The 16,271-nt window shown below is 38.4% G+C and overlaps 1 protein-coding gene across 2 annotated transcripts in view; it reads left to right on the top strand.

Annotated features, from left to right (window-relative positions):
• Window positions 1–16,271, top strand: part of TMTC4 (transmembrane O-mannosyltransferase targeting cadherins 4) — a 54,004-nt gene that overhangs the window by 18,102 nt on the left and 19,631 nt on the right. For both annotated transcript variants that reach the window (XM_014873354.2, XM_014873353.2), the window contains 6 exons: window positions 6,045–6,142; window positions 8,192–8,284; window positions 11,544–11,705; window positions 12,467–12,669; window positions 15,864–16,035; window positions 16,123–16,254. In XM_014873354.2, the coding sequence (XP_014728840.1) occupies window positions 6,045–6,142; window positions 8,192–8,284; window positions 11,544–11,705; window positions 12,467–12,669; window positions 15,864–16,035; window positions 16,123–16,254 (860 nt within the window). The remainder of the gene's footprint in view (window positions 1–6,044; window positions 6,143–8,191; window positions 8,285–11,543; window positions 11,706–12,466; window positions 12,670–15,863; window positions 16,036–16,122; window positions 16,255–16,271) is intronic.

Here is a 16,271-nt window from a genome sequence, read left to right as displayed (position 1 = left end):
CTGGTTGTGTGTTTCTGTTTTGTTTTGTTCTGTGTAGATGTCAATTAATCATCTACTAGTTCATTGGTAATTTAATAAAGCATGCAAAATAGCGATGGGTTTTGTGAAAATTGGAGGTTTATATTAGGGAAGTTTTCCTACAGATTTGAAACATTTAAGTTTCCTGTGTGAAAGAGATCATTGTAAAGATATGGGGAATTTGTTAGCTATGGTGCAGTTGGTCTAGAGGTGTTTGCTATTGTTAAACATGTGGGCCCTGATTTTTCAACTTCGTGCCCTACTGTTCATATTTAAACACATTGGGAGGGAGTAGCTGTAAGTGAAAAGCCTAAACATTTTATAATTTTCATTGGCTGAGGAAACACAATGACCTTTTTTCTGGTAGAATCAATGCTAACTTTCACTTCTGCAAGATGTTGTAATTCAGAGGATAGATGCTTCCTTCAGTGTGGCCCCTAGGTTGAGTTTGAGATGGCTGGATATGTTTAGAAATGGCATTTCCTACTGTAATATCATTAAGTGACATGCTGAGCTGCAGTAGTATGTACATTTGGAGACACACAAGAAGATCTTGGGCTTAATTTAATTCTAAAAGTGGATTCATATGTGATCTTTTAAGACTAACTAATTCTTCCCCCTTTGTGTAGCAATTCATGAGCAGGAAAATCTTAGAGCTGGGTTAGAAGAATATTTGTGGCAATTTAGTTGGACACCATCTTCACAGACAAGGCATATTAATGGAATATTATGAGTGTTTGTGATCTATTTTAGTTAAAAAAATAAAACTTCCTGCAGGAGCTCAACATAACTTACTTTGCCTCAACCTTCAGAGGAGTAGGTGCTTTCATAGAATCAGTGGCTGTGTTTCACCTGAAGATTGTGACTCCTTAAACTGCTGCAAGCTGTGACCTGGCTGACTCTTAAGTTGCTCAGCTGGGTTTGAAGAAGGAAATGTTGAATGCCTAAAGTCTGAATTGGTAGTAATTGCTTTGGATATTGTTAGTTTGGCTTTACAATAAAACTAAGCTTGGTAGTTTAAATGTGGCATTTTCTTCATATCCTTCACTTCTAAGGAGTTTGTTTTCATTGACTTGTGGATTTAAGACACGAGAAAATAAGGTCTCTTGAAATAGGATTAGTGTTTAAGTGCACTGTCAATGTGTTGCCTGTAAATTTAGGATCAGTCAATTCTACACTGTAAAACACTTTATGTATGCATCCTTGCCCTACAAATGCTTATACTCAAGTCTAGCAGTCTAAATGGAGGAGCTCTCATGGCTTGTTTATGGTTTACATAGGTATTTTATTGAATTCCCTCAACTTTCAGACTTCATGTACACCTAAAGAGGAACCATCTGAGCAATGCTTTTTGGGTTTGTGTAGAAACACTATATTTTTCCAGCTTTAAAAAAAATAAGCAAGTACTCTATTTCTCTGGCATGCTTACAATTTTGTCCATCTGTTAGAGTGGCAAAATGCCCACTCACAATATGGCATACCAGTTTCAACCAGGCACAGGTGCCAATGAGAGATTGGTTTCGTTTTCTGACACAAGATTTTTCTGGTGGGAAGCAGCGCCATATTAGGGGAATATGCTTTGTTAGACTCATTACTTCTGTTGGCATGTTATACCGAGCTTTACATTTTCAAATCATTGTTTAAAAAAAAGAAAAAAAAATGAAGGCATTGCTGAATGATGGTGTTTTGTATCTATTTTGCCAGCCTAGTTACTGAGATTTCTGCAGTTGAGGCAGGGGGTGGTGGGAATGGAGGGGTGTTGTGTATATTGACCCAGGAACAAGCATGAAATAAAATGTTTCTGAATTGAAATTCTTTCTCTCTGAAATTTAATCACTGATGAATTTTTATAATATTACAATTCTCTGTAAAATTGTTGATTTTTTGAGCCTGCAAAAGAAAACAAAGGAACTGAGATTGTGCTTTTCAGGAGGAGATCTTGTTTACACAATCACAGAGTTGTTGGAGGGGCCTTGAGGTCACCTGAGCTGACTTTTCCCACACGAGATCACCTAGAGCCAATTGTCCAGGAGGCTTTACTGCAGGATTTTGCAGTTCCACTCATTAAACCATATGAGGTTCCTGCCAGACCATTCCTCCAGCCTGACAATGTCCTCCTGTATGGCAGCACGACCCTCTGGTGTATCAGCCCCTCCTCCCAGCTCGGTGCCCTCATCAAATGTGCTGAGGGTGCCCTCTGCCCCATCATCCAAGTCATTAATGAAGATGTTGAATAGGACTGGACCCAGTCTTGACCCCTGAGCACACTGGCCTTCAGTTAGACTTTGCACCACTGACCACCACCCTTTGGACAAGCCATTCAGATAGTTTTCAGTTTACTTTACTGTCTGCACATCCAGCCTGTTCAGCAACAGCTTCTCTGTGAGGATCTCATGGGAGACTGTGTCAAAGGCCTTACAGAAGTCCAGGTCTTTGATGCTCAATTTTATTTTTCTTTGCTGTGTGGTTTTATCATCTTTGCAAGTCCATGATTAAAATTGACTTTGCTGGGCAGGCTGAGACATTTCTTACATCTGAGACTTGGGATGTTCACAAGACAAACTTATGCACCCTTTGAGCATGTGCCTATTGAATGCTTCCGTTTCCTTTTATTTTGCTAGACCATTTCTCCAGGCCAGATTGGATGGGGCTCTGAGCAACCTGGTCTAGTGGAAGGGGGCATGGAATCATGCCATAGCAGGGGTTTGGAATCAGATGACCCATAAGGTCCCTTCCAAACCAAGCTATTATATGATTCTGTGGTTTTTCCAGTTTGTCAATGGAATTCTGACTTCTCCTTTGTATGCTTCCTGGCCATTGCCTGGCAGCACTTCTGGTCTTAATAAGCATATTTTTTATTCCATCATTCAGATGAAGTAAGGACAAAGGAAGAATCCAGTACAGAATGTTACCTTTACATTTTTTTCACAGCCAGCAAGTATCTTTCTGTAGTTCTCCAGCTGTTATTTGTACCCATTCTGTAACAGCTTCATGCAGCCCATATTTTTTTTCTGGCATATTTCACACTGCTTCCAGTGGTATCCTCATGCCTTTGCAAAGTCAAGCTATAGGATATTTACAGATTTCCTTTTATCAGGAAGACTTTTTTTTTTCTGTCCAAGTCAGAAGTTATACTTAGTCCTAAATAAATGACTAAAATATTTGGCAAACAATTAATCATATTCTTTTATATTTCAGTGTCACCTAGAAAATATTTTGTCTAGGTGTAGTGATTTTTTGTAATTTTGACCAGTCAGCTTAGCTTTGTATCCTTTAATATTTTTGTTCCTTTTCAGAAGTAGACATGTAGGTATTGTTTTATTTTATTTCAAACTCCTGGATTCTCATGTATTTTTTATGATTTCTCAGAGGTAGCAGTTGAGTTTACTCTGGATTGTATAGGACCGTTGAAGTGAATGTAACCAATTGTAATTTAAAACAGATTAATTTCTCTATGAATTCTGTGTCTTGTAGTTCACTATTTTTGCTTTTGTTCTTCCTCTCTATCTGCTGATGCTGTACTTGCCATCTGATTGCAACTGACCTTTTTGGGAAAAAAATGAAGGAAAAAGGCACAGAACACTTCTGTTTTCTTGGCATTGTCCATTTTATTTCTCAATGAGTATTGGAATAACTCATTCCTCACTACTGTTCTTACTAATATATCTATGGAGTTGTTGGCTTTTGTTCTTTATATACATTACCTTTTCTCATTTTGTGATGTGACCTTTCTGTGTTAGTTTTTCTGTATGAATGTGCTGCTATTATACGTCCTTGATGATTTGACCTAGTTCCCTTTTTACTATGACTCTTATATTTTGAATCATCAAAGCATTTCTGAATTGCCAGCTGGTCTATTACTATATATACTTCCCACTATCTTCTCTGTTAAGATAATTTGTATTTGTGTACTGAATACCTCTCAATGGTCTACTTCCATAAATAAAGTCCATTGGCTGTCTCCACTATTTTCCTTTTTACACTTACTAAGGATGATTGATGGTCATTTTGTGAACACAGTCAATTACTTTGCCTTCTATCCTTGCATTCTCTGTGCTAGTTGATTTCTACATTAAAAAAACCCAAAACCAAACAAAAATACCCACCTGGTTTTCAAGAACTGACTGAACAGTCAGTTGCACTGCAAAGTCTGAAAAGTGAAGAGCTTCTTGAAGGGATGTATTTAGAGAGAATTATTTCTTTCATAGCAATACTCATAGAATGAACATTAAAGCTCTTTCTTCCATGAATTACAATCCTCAGCTGTTCTTCTGCATAATTGATGTGGGCTGGAATTTCCCCATTGCATTTTAATTCTTCTATTTCCAATGTCTCTTTAGTCATTATGTATTTTGTATTTTCTTGCTTTGTTTTGGCATTATTCAGATGTGTATGACTTCTTTCCTAAAAGAAGGCTTTCTTTTATCTTTATAACATTTGCATGTCTAATGTTAAGTCTTACCTCACCTCTGGAGACAAAGTTTGGAGTGGAGGGAGAAGGATCAAATGCCCTCTATGTATTGCAACAATGAAGCTCAAACATCTTAGTATTCACTCTGTTGAAACTTTAGAAGTCTTAGGTAAGAAAGGAGTGTTAGAAGTAACCTCAAAACCTATTCTTTGACATATTTGTATTAAAAGTTTAGAGAGCTCTGCTACAGAAGAAGTAGCCTGGTTCAAAATGAAAGAGGAGGCCAATGTCAGCAGATCCTTTTCACAATTACGGTTATGATTTGTATCTGACCCCAAAAACACTTGAGGTAGTGTACTGGTTTCCTTGTATCATCAGTGCAGAGTTACTGCTCTGAAGGGTGTTCAGCTGCATTTAATAAGGTGACTTAATCCCTAAAAGTGTCCTCTTCTTGTGACCACTTATAAAGAAAGCCTCATGTACTAGCTTAGGTGTAGATGCCTACCTCTGGTGAAATATCTTAATCTTGCCATTTCTCCTTTCCATAGACTATTATTGCAGTTCTCTTTAAGCACTGAGGGTCAAACCTGCCTTAGAAGTAGAGAAGAACTGCTCTAGAGATCAAGGAAAGTAGGAAAGGGATTCAGTCAATGAATGCAGAGTTCAGCTTTGTTTTTTCACATGCCAAATCAAAGATTGATTCTTGTGATGCCTGTAGAGCTCCTGTTACTTGAATCAAGAAACTGCTTCTGAATGAGCAGAGTGCTTCCCTCTGTTGCTTGCACCTATGGAGTAGAGGTTGTGACAGACATGTTTTTATGTGAAATACCTGTGTATTCTGTGTGTGATGGTACCTTGCCTGAAGTAGGGTTTATTCTTATATTCATCTCAGATATGCCTGCTTGTAGTATCCAAAATCAGCTACATGGTACAGTCTTTAAAGACTTTTTCTTTGAGTAGAAGCTGTAGTTGCTCTTGATCTCTTAACCCCAGAGTTCCTCACCCTGCTGTAAAACTGCTTTCCTGATTGCAAGGATTAACTGCTTCTGCTCAGCTGCTGACATTTTTGAGCTCCATGGCATTCTATTGCAGTGACAATAAAATGACAAGAGGTACTTGCTAAGTGCAGCAGCCCTGGAGAAGCAGCTCATTGTACCTTTGTAGACCAGACTGCAGTTAAAACAGTTTGTGTGTGACACTTCATGAGTAACTATTACAAAGAATTTCTTGTTCTTATGGTAGCTTGGAAGAGAATGGCCAGTAATGACAGAGCTCTAGCTAAGGATGATAAATGTGTCTAAATATTGGGAATTAACCTTTGCAGATGAAAAATTGTGAAAATTATGTGAAGCTTCTGCCATTCTAATTAATCTAGCTAAAACACGGAGAAAATAGGGAGATTTCTAATGTCTCCAAGAACAGAAATTGACTGCAGTAAAGGGACAAATGCCAGCATATTGCAGGAGGTACCCTATGCTTTTTGTTCTGTGTATCTAGATCTTGACTGGTAGAAAAGACTGGGATACTAAATGCTGTTTATTTTTTTTAATGCTTATTTTAATTTACCTTTAAATATACGAAATGCCTAAAGATATGGCATTCTTTATTTTGACAGATAAGGAAGGACATACGTTTTCGGTATTCTGGGTGCTGGTGAGTGTTGTCCTAGGTGCAATAGCTATGCTGTGCAAAGAACAAGGAATTACAATACTGGTAAGAATTCTCTTATTAACTGAATTTTGACCTCAACATCTGTCAGGTGTAGTTGTAAAGTCTACAGAAATTAATCTTCTCCACAGCTGATGACATGCACACCTTTTTATTCTGTTCAGAAAACTAGTTCATGTTGACAAAAAGCAGTATTTTAGTAGATCTGTTTTGATTGTATCCTTGCCAATCTGGTAGAGTTTTTCCGCTTTAAATTTTGTAAACAGGTTGCCTATATTTTTGCAAAGTTTAAAGGTTTTACAGCGTTAGTTTCACTTTTGTTGCCCTTGTTTTTGAATGTAATCCTTGAGATAGCAGGACTACAGACTTCTCATTGAAGGCTCATGACCAAAGATATAACCAGAGGAGAGCATTTTTAAAAGCTTTGTCCCCTGGTTTCTGTGAACAGTGTAATTTTAATTAGGGCCATTGTCTATGCACTTCCAGTACTGCATCTCTTCCTTTTGTCCCTTATTTAAGGATCTGTCTGTGGAAACAGATGTAGTTATTGTTCGTGTTTCTTGTGGTCTGGCTTTTTATAACTTCAATGAAGACAATACTGTTTTGGGTGACCAAGCTGGCCACCTGAAATGCTGCATCTGTGATTTTTACCTTTTATAGCCATATATCTTTATTAATAAATTCAATTTATAGCTTTAACTATAACAAATAAGCAACAGAATCAGAAAATTCATTGCAGCAAGGACCCTCTTGTTGCCAGAAGCAAAGGGAAAAGAAATTACAGAAAATTTCTTGATTTGGGACATTTTTTTTTATTGATGTTTGTAGAGTGATGTGTTTTTCAAAGGTGTCTATAAGGAAAACATAAGGAATTGTCTTAAGACATGGTGCAATTATTTACTCTAGCAGTATGAAGTAACTATTTGAGCTAGCAGATGCAGAACTATTATTGGATTTGGGATTTTATTTGTTTGCTGTTGCACTGCTAGGATGATTATATTTATTATTGTGCTAAGGGGCACAGGTCAGAGGGATAAAGGGCTAAATCACCCATTTAAAAGATTACTTGGAGGCTGAATGTGATTTTCAGTAAAATTCTTACCTTCTATCTCCATGTGAGTGAGCCAAAAGCTTTTTAACTGCCAAGTGGCCTTTCTGCATGGAACCAAGCCACACTCCAACTTATCTTCTGTCCCTTCCCTTTGACTGTTACTGCAGGGCTTGTGGCCTCCCAGTGTACCTCCTCTTTGCTTCACCTAGAACTAGTTTTACTGTTTTTTTCTATATAGTCTTTAGATCAGTGAGGTAATTTCTGAAATTATTGGAATATAGAATAAGTACTCAAGAATTATCATGGTGATATGCTGAAACTTTGAAGTGGAAATGCTAAGGTTTGTTTTTGCCAGTGACCTCAATAGAATTACCCCTGGACACATTTATACATTTTGCTTGCCTGCTTGGAGGTAGTTATGTGCAAATGTAGTCCTGCAAAGCAGAGTATGTTCTAGTTTTATGTGTAGTGGCTGATGTCGTGTAGAACTCTTCTTTTTCTTTGCTTTTTTTTCCCCCAGCAACTTGCACTGCGTTTATTGCTGAATTGCTAGAAAAGCAAGCCTGATACCTCTGTTAATTCTTTCTGAGACTTTGTCTGTACCCTTTAAAAACAGTATTTCTGAAACCTGGAAGTGCAAAGATACTGTACAACAAAAAATAAGTAGAAGGCTTGAAGAAGCTCCACCTTACTTATAGAAGCCTTACCTTTTAACTGCAGCATTTATACTGCAGAACATTTGGGGAAGAAGATGGAGAGCAGAATTCTGTTGTGACCATGCATATGTTATCTAGTTTGTTGGTACATGGTATGCTCTGAAGGGTTATTCCATGTAGCAGGAGAATTCACATTACAGTAGAATGTTATTCTACTCATCTGAGCTCCATTTACCATTACTACCAATGTATCTCTCTACTTGTTTGCAATCAGAATTAAGATGGACAGTAAGTCATGGCAGAAGTGCAATTCAAGATGTATTTAAAAGAAAATATTTGTGGTTAGCTGCTTCATCTTATGCTGTTATTTTTCTCTTGTTTCCTTAGGGTTTGAATGCAGTGTTTGATGCACTGGTGATTAACAAGATAAATCTTTTGGAGCTCATTCGAAAGTTACTGTATAAGGACAAATCATTGGAGGTGAGTCCCTGGACGTTTTGTTCATTATGGCCATTCAGACAGTTATGTCCTAAAAGACAAGGATTCTGCTTCTGACAATTTTGTTGTTAAGAATTAGGAAAAAAAACCCAAACCAACCAACCAAAAAAGGTATTGTTAGTCACCCTAGTAAGGCAATGTGCTATGACATCTTTACAGCAACATGAGTAGTAATGGGGTACTGTTAGAATTGCATTGGATAGTGAAATCCTTTCTACCATTTTCTCAACAGTATGTTCAAAATGTTGTATGGGACAGTTGGCTGCTTGATGCACCAAGTTCTCCAGGGTCAGTAACTTGGAATGGTACTTGGAATAGTTTGGTCAGAATAAAGAGAGGGAGATATTTATTCAGATTCTTAATGACATAGTTAGACAAGTACATTAAAAACATATTATGTTAATGGGTCCTAGTAGCTTTGGAGTTTAAAAGAAAATATTATGTAAGCACTGATAGTTGCTAAGGATTGATTTTTCTGACTTTCATTGATGTCACTTTATCTGGTATTGTCTCAAGTGGAGTCTGGCACCTGGTATTTGCACTGGCAAGCAAATAACAGGAACACTCGATCTCAGATCAATGAGGGATAACAGCCAAATAGACCAGCAGCCTACTAGAGCATCACTGCTGTTGAATGGCTAAGATTCTCATCCAACGTTCAACAAGGCAAAAGAATTCCTTCAGTCGGTGGTTTCACTGCAGAGGAGTCTCACTAATGTTTCTGAGTGGCACAAGTCTTGTGGGGCTTTTAAATTCCTTTGCAAGGAGTGAAATGAGGAGCTGCAGGGGAAGTAGGTTCTCTAGAAATGAAATAATAGGTTCGACCAAGAAGGGCTAAATGAGGACTACAGGAATGTTTCAGGCAGCAAACAGGAGAGTTTTGCTGTATAAGGAGATTAATGGCAATTAGAATATGACAAGGGAACCATCTAGAGTTGTAGGGATCTAAAGCAGAGCTAGTTCAGAATTAAGTGCTGGAAATAAAAGGTAATAAGTATAACCTCAGGAATAAGTGGCCAGTCAGCCTCACATCAGTGCCTGGGAAGATCATGGAAGTTATGTCAAAACATATGAATAACAGGGACATGACTGGAAGCAGCCAACACAGCTTCACCAAGGGCAGATTGTGCCTGACTAATCTAGTGGCCTTGTGGAATGGAGAAGAGAAGGCTCCAGGGAGACCACCTCTCTGGGAAGCCTGTTGCAGTGTTTGACCAGTAATTGTCTACAGTGAGGGTGGTGAGGCACTGGAACAGGTTACCCAGGGAAGTTGTGGAAACCCCATCCCTGGAAGTGTTCTGGGCCAGGATTGACAGGGCTTTGAGCAAAATGATCGAGCAAAAAATATCCTTCCAGCCCAAACCATTCCATGATTCTAGGAAGTGTCAGAGTGAACTTCTTTGGAGGATTATTCTTTAAGCATGAAGAGCTCAAAGCATGATGCTTCTGTTTAAAAGAAGGACTTTTAAATGGTTCTGTCTCAGTGAAGAAAACATCAGATGTGCCTTTTCTCTTTTATTCTTTTAGTAGAAGTAATTAATTTTAGCTCCTGTTACCTGCAAAAATCTGTTCTGCTCTTTTCAAGGAAGTGTATCTAAGATTGTTTTGCTTTCTTGAAAGGCAGATCCTAAAAACTCTGCAAGTAAGAACATTTTTTTCTTCTTGATTGAGGCAGGTTTCAGTTTCATGCCAGATTTCAGTTAATTCTAAATCAGAGAGGATACAATTACACTTCTTCCACTTTCACATTCTGCCTACTGAGAGATTTTGTAGCAATTGTGAAATTTGGCCTTTAAGAAACTTCATGTACTGTTAAATGAAATGAAGCACTGGGATAAGAGATTTTGTTGTTAGTCTGTCATAAAGCAGTTAAAAATTTTCACTATATCTGGGGTTTTTTCATAGTACAATTTTCTCCAAGCTATTTTATAGGAAAACCATTCCTAAATCCCCCTTGTAGTAACTTTGGTTACTGAGATACCCTGGTTGGAAGCAATCATTTGAGTACAAAGGCTAGCTCATGTAAAATCAAAATTACAGATTGCTTTATCTTTAGGTATTCAACTAAATATTTTACCATGACTCTGTTGTCAATTACAAATACTAAAAAGCAACCTGAAAATTGTTTTTTAATTTAATTTTTCCATTATTTTAGAAAATAAGTATCTTCAGCCAGTGCACTGATGTCTGTCTTTGTTCAGGAAGCCTACTTTTTTTTTTTTTTTTTTTTTTTAATTCAGACATAGCTGATAATGATATCCTAAATATCTGTGGTGGTCCTTGCTAAAGAGCATATTCCATTAAGAGGTAATAATAATTATTGTGCCATCTTAAAGCTTTGACTGGTGTATTGTTATACTTACTGATGATTCTGTTTCCAGTCTCCACTGGTGAAGCTTGAAGAATCTCTACACTGGTTTGTTTTGGGGTTTGTTTTTTTTTTTAATTTATGAAAATGATGTGTGCTTGGAGAAAAGTGTTATACATTCTGGAGAAAAAGATATAAAAGTCTGTCAGATTTACTGTCTACACCATCACTTCTTTATGTTTTATGTGAGTTGCTTTCTTTACACCCTGAAGTGTATATTATATGATGTAAACCAACCAAGTTAATGTAGATCAAGCACAATTTTATGCTTTTTCTGATCTTGGGTAATTTACCCTGAAGCAAGTGATTTGGGTGCCTCTGTGTCATTAGCTTTTTAATCATGTTTTTGAGTGTGAAAATTTTAATTCAGTTTCTAATTCCTCCCAGTTCCTCACTGTGCAGTTTTCTTGGTATATACCTGTAATTTTACCTCTAAAGATGCCAAAGTGGCCAAAAATTTTCCATGACAAGCAGACAGCTGGAAATAGCTATTAGAACAAAGTCCCTAAAGTAATCATCCTCCACTTTAAAAAGAAAAGATAAATTAATTTAATATGCTATATATTAAAGGCTGTATTCTGGTCAAATTCTCTGTCAGAAATTGCCATGTAAAACTACATCAGCTATAGAATTACAGAGGATTTGTAGAAAAGTCTTCTTGAACTAACAAGTTTTGTTCACTGATTGAGAAGGAAATGCAAATGTTTGCAAAAAATGCTTTCCAATTAAAATGTCAACTCTAATAGCAAAAATGCACAAGAATAGCTTTTTTTTTCTGAGATAGAGGTGAAAAGGATGTGAATGTGTTGGGTAAGAGAACAAATGCCGTTTCTATATGAGTTGGGTTTTTTTCTTTTTCTTTCTTTCCTGTAGAATGCTGGGCTGTTAAGGAAGGGGCTGCTTTTCAGGATGACTCTTTTGATGTGTGGAGGGGCTGGTATACTTTATATTCGCTGGAGGATCATGGGCACAGGGCCACCAGCTTTCACTGAAGTGGACAACCCAGCTTCATTTGCTGACAGTCTGTTTGTAAGAGTAAGTTATGAGGTTGCTTTTTCCCGGCCAGCTCAGAACATTTGTCTTTGTCATAAAATTGAGTTTTCTGTGCTTCTAGGAAACAACAAAGTGGGCAGTTTTTGCGTTTCAAGATACGTGTGATGAGTCACCTTCATTTGTGCTGCTGTGATGATTCTCTGCAATTTTTTTAATAGTACACCATGTCTATTCTTTGCATTCAATTTAGCATGTACTTTACACATTGAAGTATTTTTTCCATTTACTCACCATTTTTCCTATGTGTGCAAGAAATTAGCTTTTGCTGATTTTCATCCCTTTTCCACATACTGTGCTTGACTTTTCATCTTCTTTCACAACTAAAGAAAATAGCACAAAGTTCTAGTCTGGTCTGTTTGGACTATGTCTTGGCTATATACCTCTGGTAGCATTAAGGCATCTGTCTGGAGATGGAGAATGAAAGATGAAGACAGTGGATAATGTATTTTGATGTCTTCTCCTATTGTATGAAATTGTTCTTTTTACGTATGAATATTGATTGGACAGCACAGAATTGCATTTCCCTGCTCTGAACTAGAGAGCCACCTAGCTATGTTTAAAAGAAAATAAAAAATTAATTTCACAGCTGTAATAGTAATGGATATGTAAATAATTGTAATCTAACAGTATTCACGGCCTCTTTATTGTGGTACAAGGCAAATGAGGGAAGAGAGAAGGACTAAAGTTGCCCCCCTCCCCAAGTTTAGTATCAAATAAATGTTTGTTTTCTCTTTGACTGACAGGCTATAAACTATAATTACTACTATTCACTGAATGCATGGTTGCTGTTGTGTCCCTGGTGGCTGTGTTTTGATTGGTCAATGGGCTGCATACCCCTCATTAAATCCGTCAGTGACTGGAGGATAATTGCACTAGCAGCACTTTGGTTCTGCCTAATTGGTCTGATATGCCAAGCTCTGTGCTCAGAAGACAGCCATAAGAGAAGGTAAGAGACAGTGATGAATTTTAAATGCCTGGCCAGCTTGAGTACAGTATTATTTTGTTAAATCCACTACTGATAATTTTAACGATTCAGTGGAACCGGTGTCTAGCAAATGCAGTTCAAATAAATATTTATAACTGTCATTACAGTTTTATCCCAATTTGGGTCCATCACTGTACACCAACTAGTAGGAAACAGAGTTGGAGGAGGAGGCATGCATGGCTGCTTTATTTTTTCTCCTGAAATGGTATTTTGAGATCCTTAACACTGTAGGTGGTAAAAAGTAATATGTGCTCAAAACGCAGTAGGAAATTGTTTGTTGTTGCCCTTACTTCTTACAAGTCATTACCTTTAATTTTCTCCTAATAATAGAAGAGAGGAGATGTGCTTTGAAAGAAGGTAGAAATACAGGCCATGGTCATACAGTTAAAAACTAAAATGCTTGACCCATAGTATGTACTCAGAAAACAACTTGTACTTTACCCAAAGGAACTAAAAAAATTATTGTAAGCTGTTCTTTCTCACTAAGGGCTTCTGTTTAACTTTGCAAGTTCTGTTCCCAAGGATTTTATGTAGATTTAATTTCTCAGTTTCTTAAAATTTTTCAACTGCTCAATCACAGAATGGTTTATGTTGGAAGAGACCTTAAAGGTCAGGTAGTTCCAGTCCCCCTGCAACAGACAGGGACACCTTTCATGTGATCAGGCTTCTCAAAGCCCCATTTATCCTGTCCTTGAACACTTGCAGGAATGGGGCACTATCACTATGTGTCCTTTTGAAAAGCCCATCTCCAGCTCTCTTCTTGTCTCCTTTAGGTACTGGAAGGTTGCTAGAAGGTCTCCCTGGAGCCTTCTCTTCTCCAGAATACACAATTCCAGCTCTCTCAGCCCTCTGATCATCTTCATGGCCACCTCTGGACTCATTCCAACAGGTCCATGTCCTCTTTATCTTGGGGGCCCCAGAGCTGGATGTAGCATTCCAGCTGGGATCTCACCAGAGCAGAGTAGAGGGGCAGGATCACCTCCCTTGACCTGCTGGCCATGCTGCTTTGATAGCCAGGATATGGTTGGCTTTCTGCACTGCAAGTGCACATTGCTGGGTCATGTTAGCTTCTCATCACTGAACACCCTCAAGTCCTTCTTCTCAGGTCTGCTCTCATGCCATTTTCTGTCCAGCCCATCTTTTTTCTTGGCATTGCTCTGACCCAAGTACCAGACCTTGCATTTGGATTTCATGAGGTTTTCATCAGCCCATCTATCCTATCCAAGTCCCCCTGGGTGGCATCCCTTCCCTCCAGCGTGTTGACCACACTGCACAGCTGGGTGTCATGGGCAAACCTGCTGAGGTGCACTCAGTCCCACTGTCCATGTCACCCACAAAGATGTTAAACAGTGCCAGTCCCAATACCAGCCCTTGAGGAACACCACTGGTCACTGGACTCTGGACACCGAGCCATTGACTGCAACTCTTTGCATGTAACCATCCAGCCACCAAGAGGTCCAGCTGTCAAATCCATGTCTCCAGTTTAGAGATGAGAATGTCATGCTGGACAGTGTCAAATGCTTTGCACAAGTCCAGGCAGATGATATCACTTGCTCTTCCTTTATCCAGCAGTGCTGTAACTCCATAGTAGAAGGCTATAAAATTTGTCAGGCACATTTCTTCCTCAACTGAAGCCAGATTGGCTTTCACCAATCACTTCCTTATTTTCCAGGTGCCTTAGCATATTTTCCAGGAGAATCTGCTCCATGATCTTGCCAGGCACAGAGGGACCTACTGACCTAGTTTCCTGAGCCTGCCTTTTTCCCTATTCAAAACACGAGGGTTATGTCTCTCCTCTTTTCTAGTCAGTGGGAATTTCAGTGGACTGTCATGACCTCTCAAGTATGATGGGTAAGAGCTCAGCACTATCTTAGCAACTTCATCCATCAGTTCCCTTAGGGGCTGCAAGTGCATCTTACCAGATCCCATGGCGTTGTGCACGTTCCTTAGATGTTCTGGAACCCAACCTTTTCCTACAGCAGGCAGTTCTTTGTTCTCCCAGTACTTGCCTTTGCCTTATGTGACTTGAGCGGTGTGGTTGGAGCACTTGCTGGTGAAATCTGAGACAAAAATTTATTGAATACCTCAGCCTTCTCCATGTCCTGGGTAGCCAGGCTTCCTATTTACTTCCAGAGAGGGCCCACATTTTCCAGAGTCTTCCTTTTATCACCAACATAGGTAATTCTATTGTTCAGAGGGTAAAATCTTTTCTTATTCTTTTCTTCCTTCTCATCTCTTCAAATGTTAACAGTGTACCCGCCTACCTTTCTGCTGTTCCCATACTTATTTGCACATATAAATCACTTTGGAGAGAAGATGGAACTCTTGCTGCAAGTGATGTCATACTTTCTAGTAAAAATGCACTCACTAAGCCTTTATTGCTAAATAGTTTTTAGTAAAAAGTGAAGACAAGAAGTATAGTGAAGGCCTTGGACTTGTGGGGATGAGAAAAGACCAGGAGGATGCATCTACCTTACAGTGTAGAGATTCATTTATAATAAATTAGAATAGAAAATTACCATGCCCGTGGCCTTTGTAAGAAATACTTAACATGGTCCTGAGGTTCTTATTCCCTAATGTCAGCTCTGCAAAAGTGAGGTACCTAGACTCTTTTGTCTGAGCTCTGTTGGTGCCTAAAAAAAGGAAGACAAACTGCTCTCAAAAAGTGTGTCTCTTCTGTCTGTAGAAAGAGAGTTGATTACTAACTTTCAAGTGGTTAACCACAATGGATCTTACTATTGATGTTTTTGTTAGGAGAAAAACCACCCTCTTGGCTGAATGGGCACCTAAGTTTCTTCTTTAACAGTGACTTATGTTTTGCCCTCATTACTGTCTTACTAGGTCCAAAAATAGACAGGTAGCTTTTACCATTGCTTTTCCTGCTTGTGTATTTTAAATAGGAGTTATGTAATTAATATGTAATGGGGCTATTTTCTGGTCTGGGAGCATGAATATTGCTTTTCTGGAAATTATAGCAATGATTTTTAAAATGCCTCACTGAAATTTGATCATAGTGGCTCTTAAAGGCTGTGTTTGAATGCCATGTTCTATGTTCACATCCTTCTACAATGCTTAAATAAAGTTTATATGTTAAGTGGAAAAGGTACTTTTGTTAAGATTTGTAATTAATTTGAGAATCTGTTTCTTGTCTGCAGAATCCTTACACTGGGACTTGGATTTCTTATTATCCCTTTTCTTCCTGCAAGTAATCTCTTCTTCCGAGTAGGATTTGTTGTTGCAGAGAGAGTCATCTACCTCCCCAGTATTGGATATTGTATTCTCTTTACATATGGATTTAGTCTCTTGAGTAAGCAAGCCAAGAAAAAGGTACCATCGAAGTAATCAGTGAAGTTGTTGATGATGAAGCTGTTCAATTGCATGATTTGTTTCTTACCTTGGCTCTCTTTCCTTAAGAAAATTCTTGCTGTGGCAGTACTTGGAATCTTGTTGATAAATGTCATGCGCTGTGCACTCCGCAGCAGTCAGTGGAGATCAGAAGAACAGCTTTTTAGGAGTGCCTTGTCTGTGTGCCCTCTGAATGCAAAAGTAAGTCACCCATGGAC

This window comes from Sturnus vulgaris, chromosome 2, assembly GCF_052056855.1.
Source record: "Sturnus vulgaris isolate bStuVul1 chromosome 2, bStuVul1.hap1, whole genome shotgun sequence".
NCBI lineage: Eukaryota > Metazoa > Chordata > Aves > Passeriformes > Sturnidae > Sturnus > Sturnus vulgaris.
The sequence above is the reverse complement of the archived record's forward strand: the minus strand, read 5'-3'. Positions and strand labels throughout refer to the sequence as shown.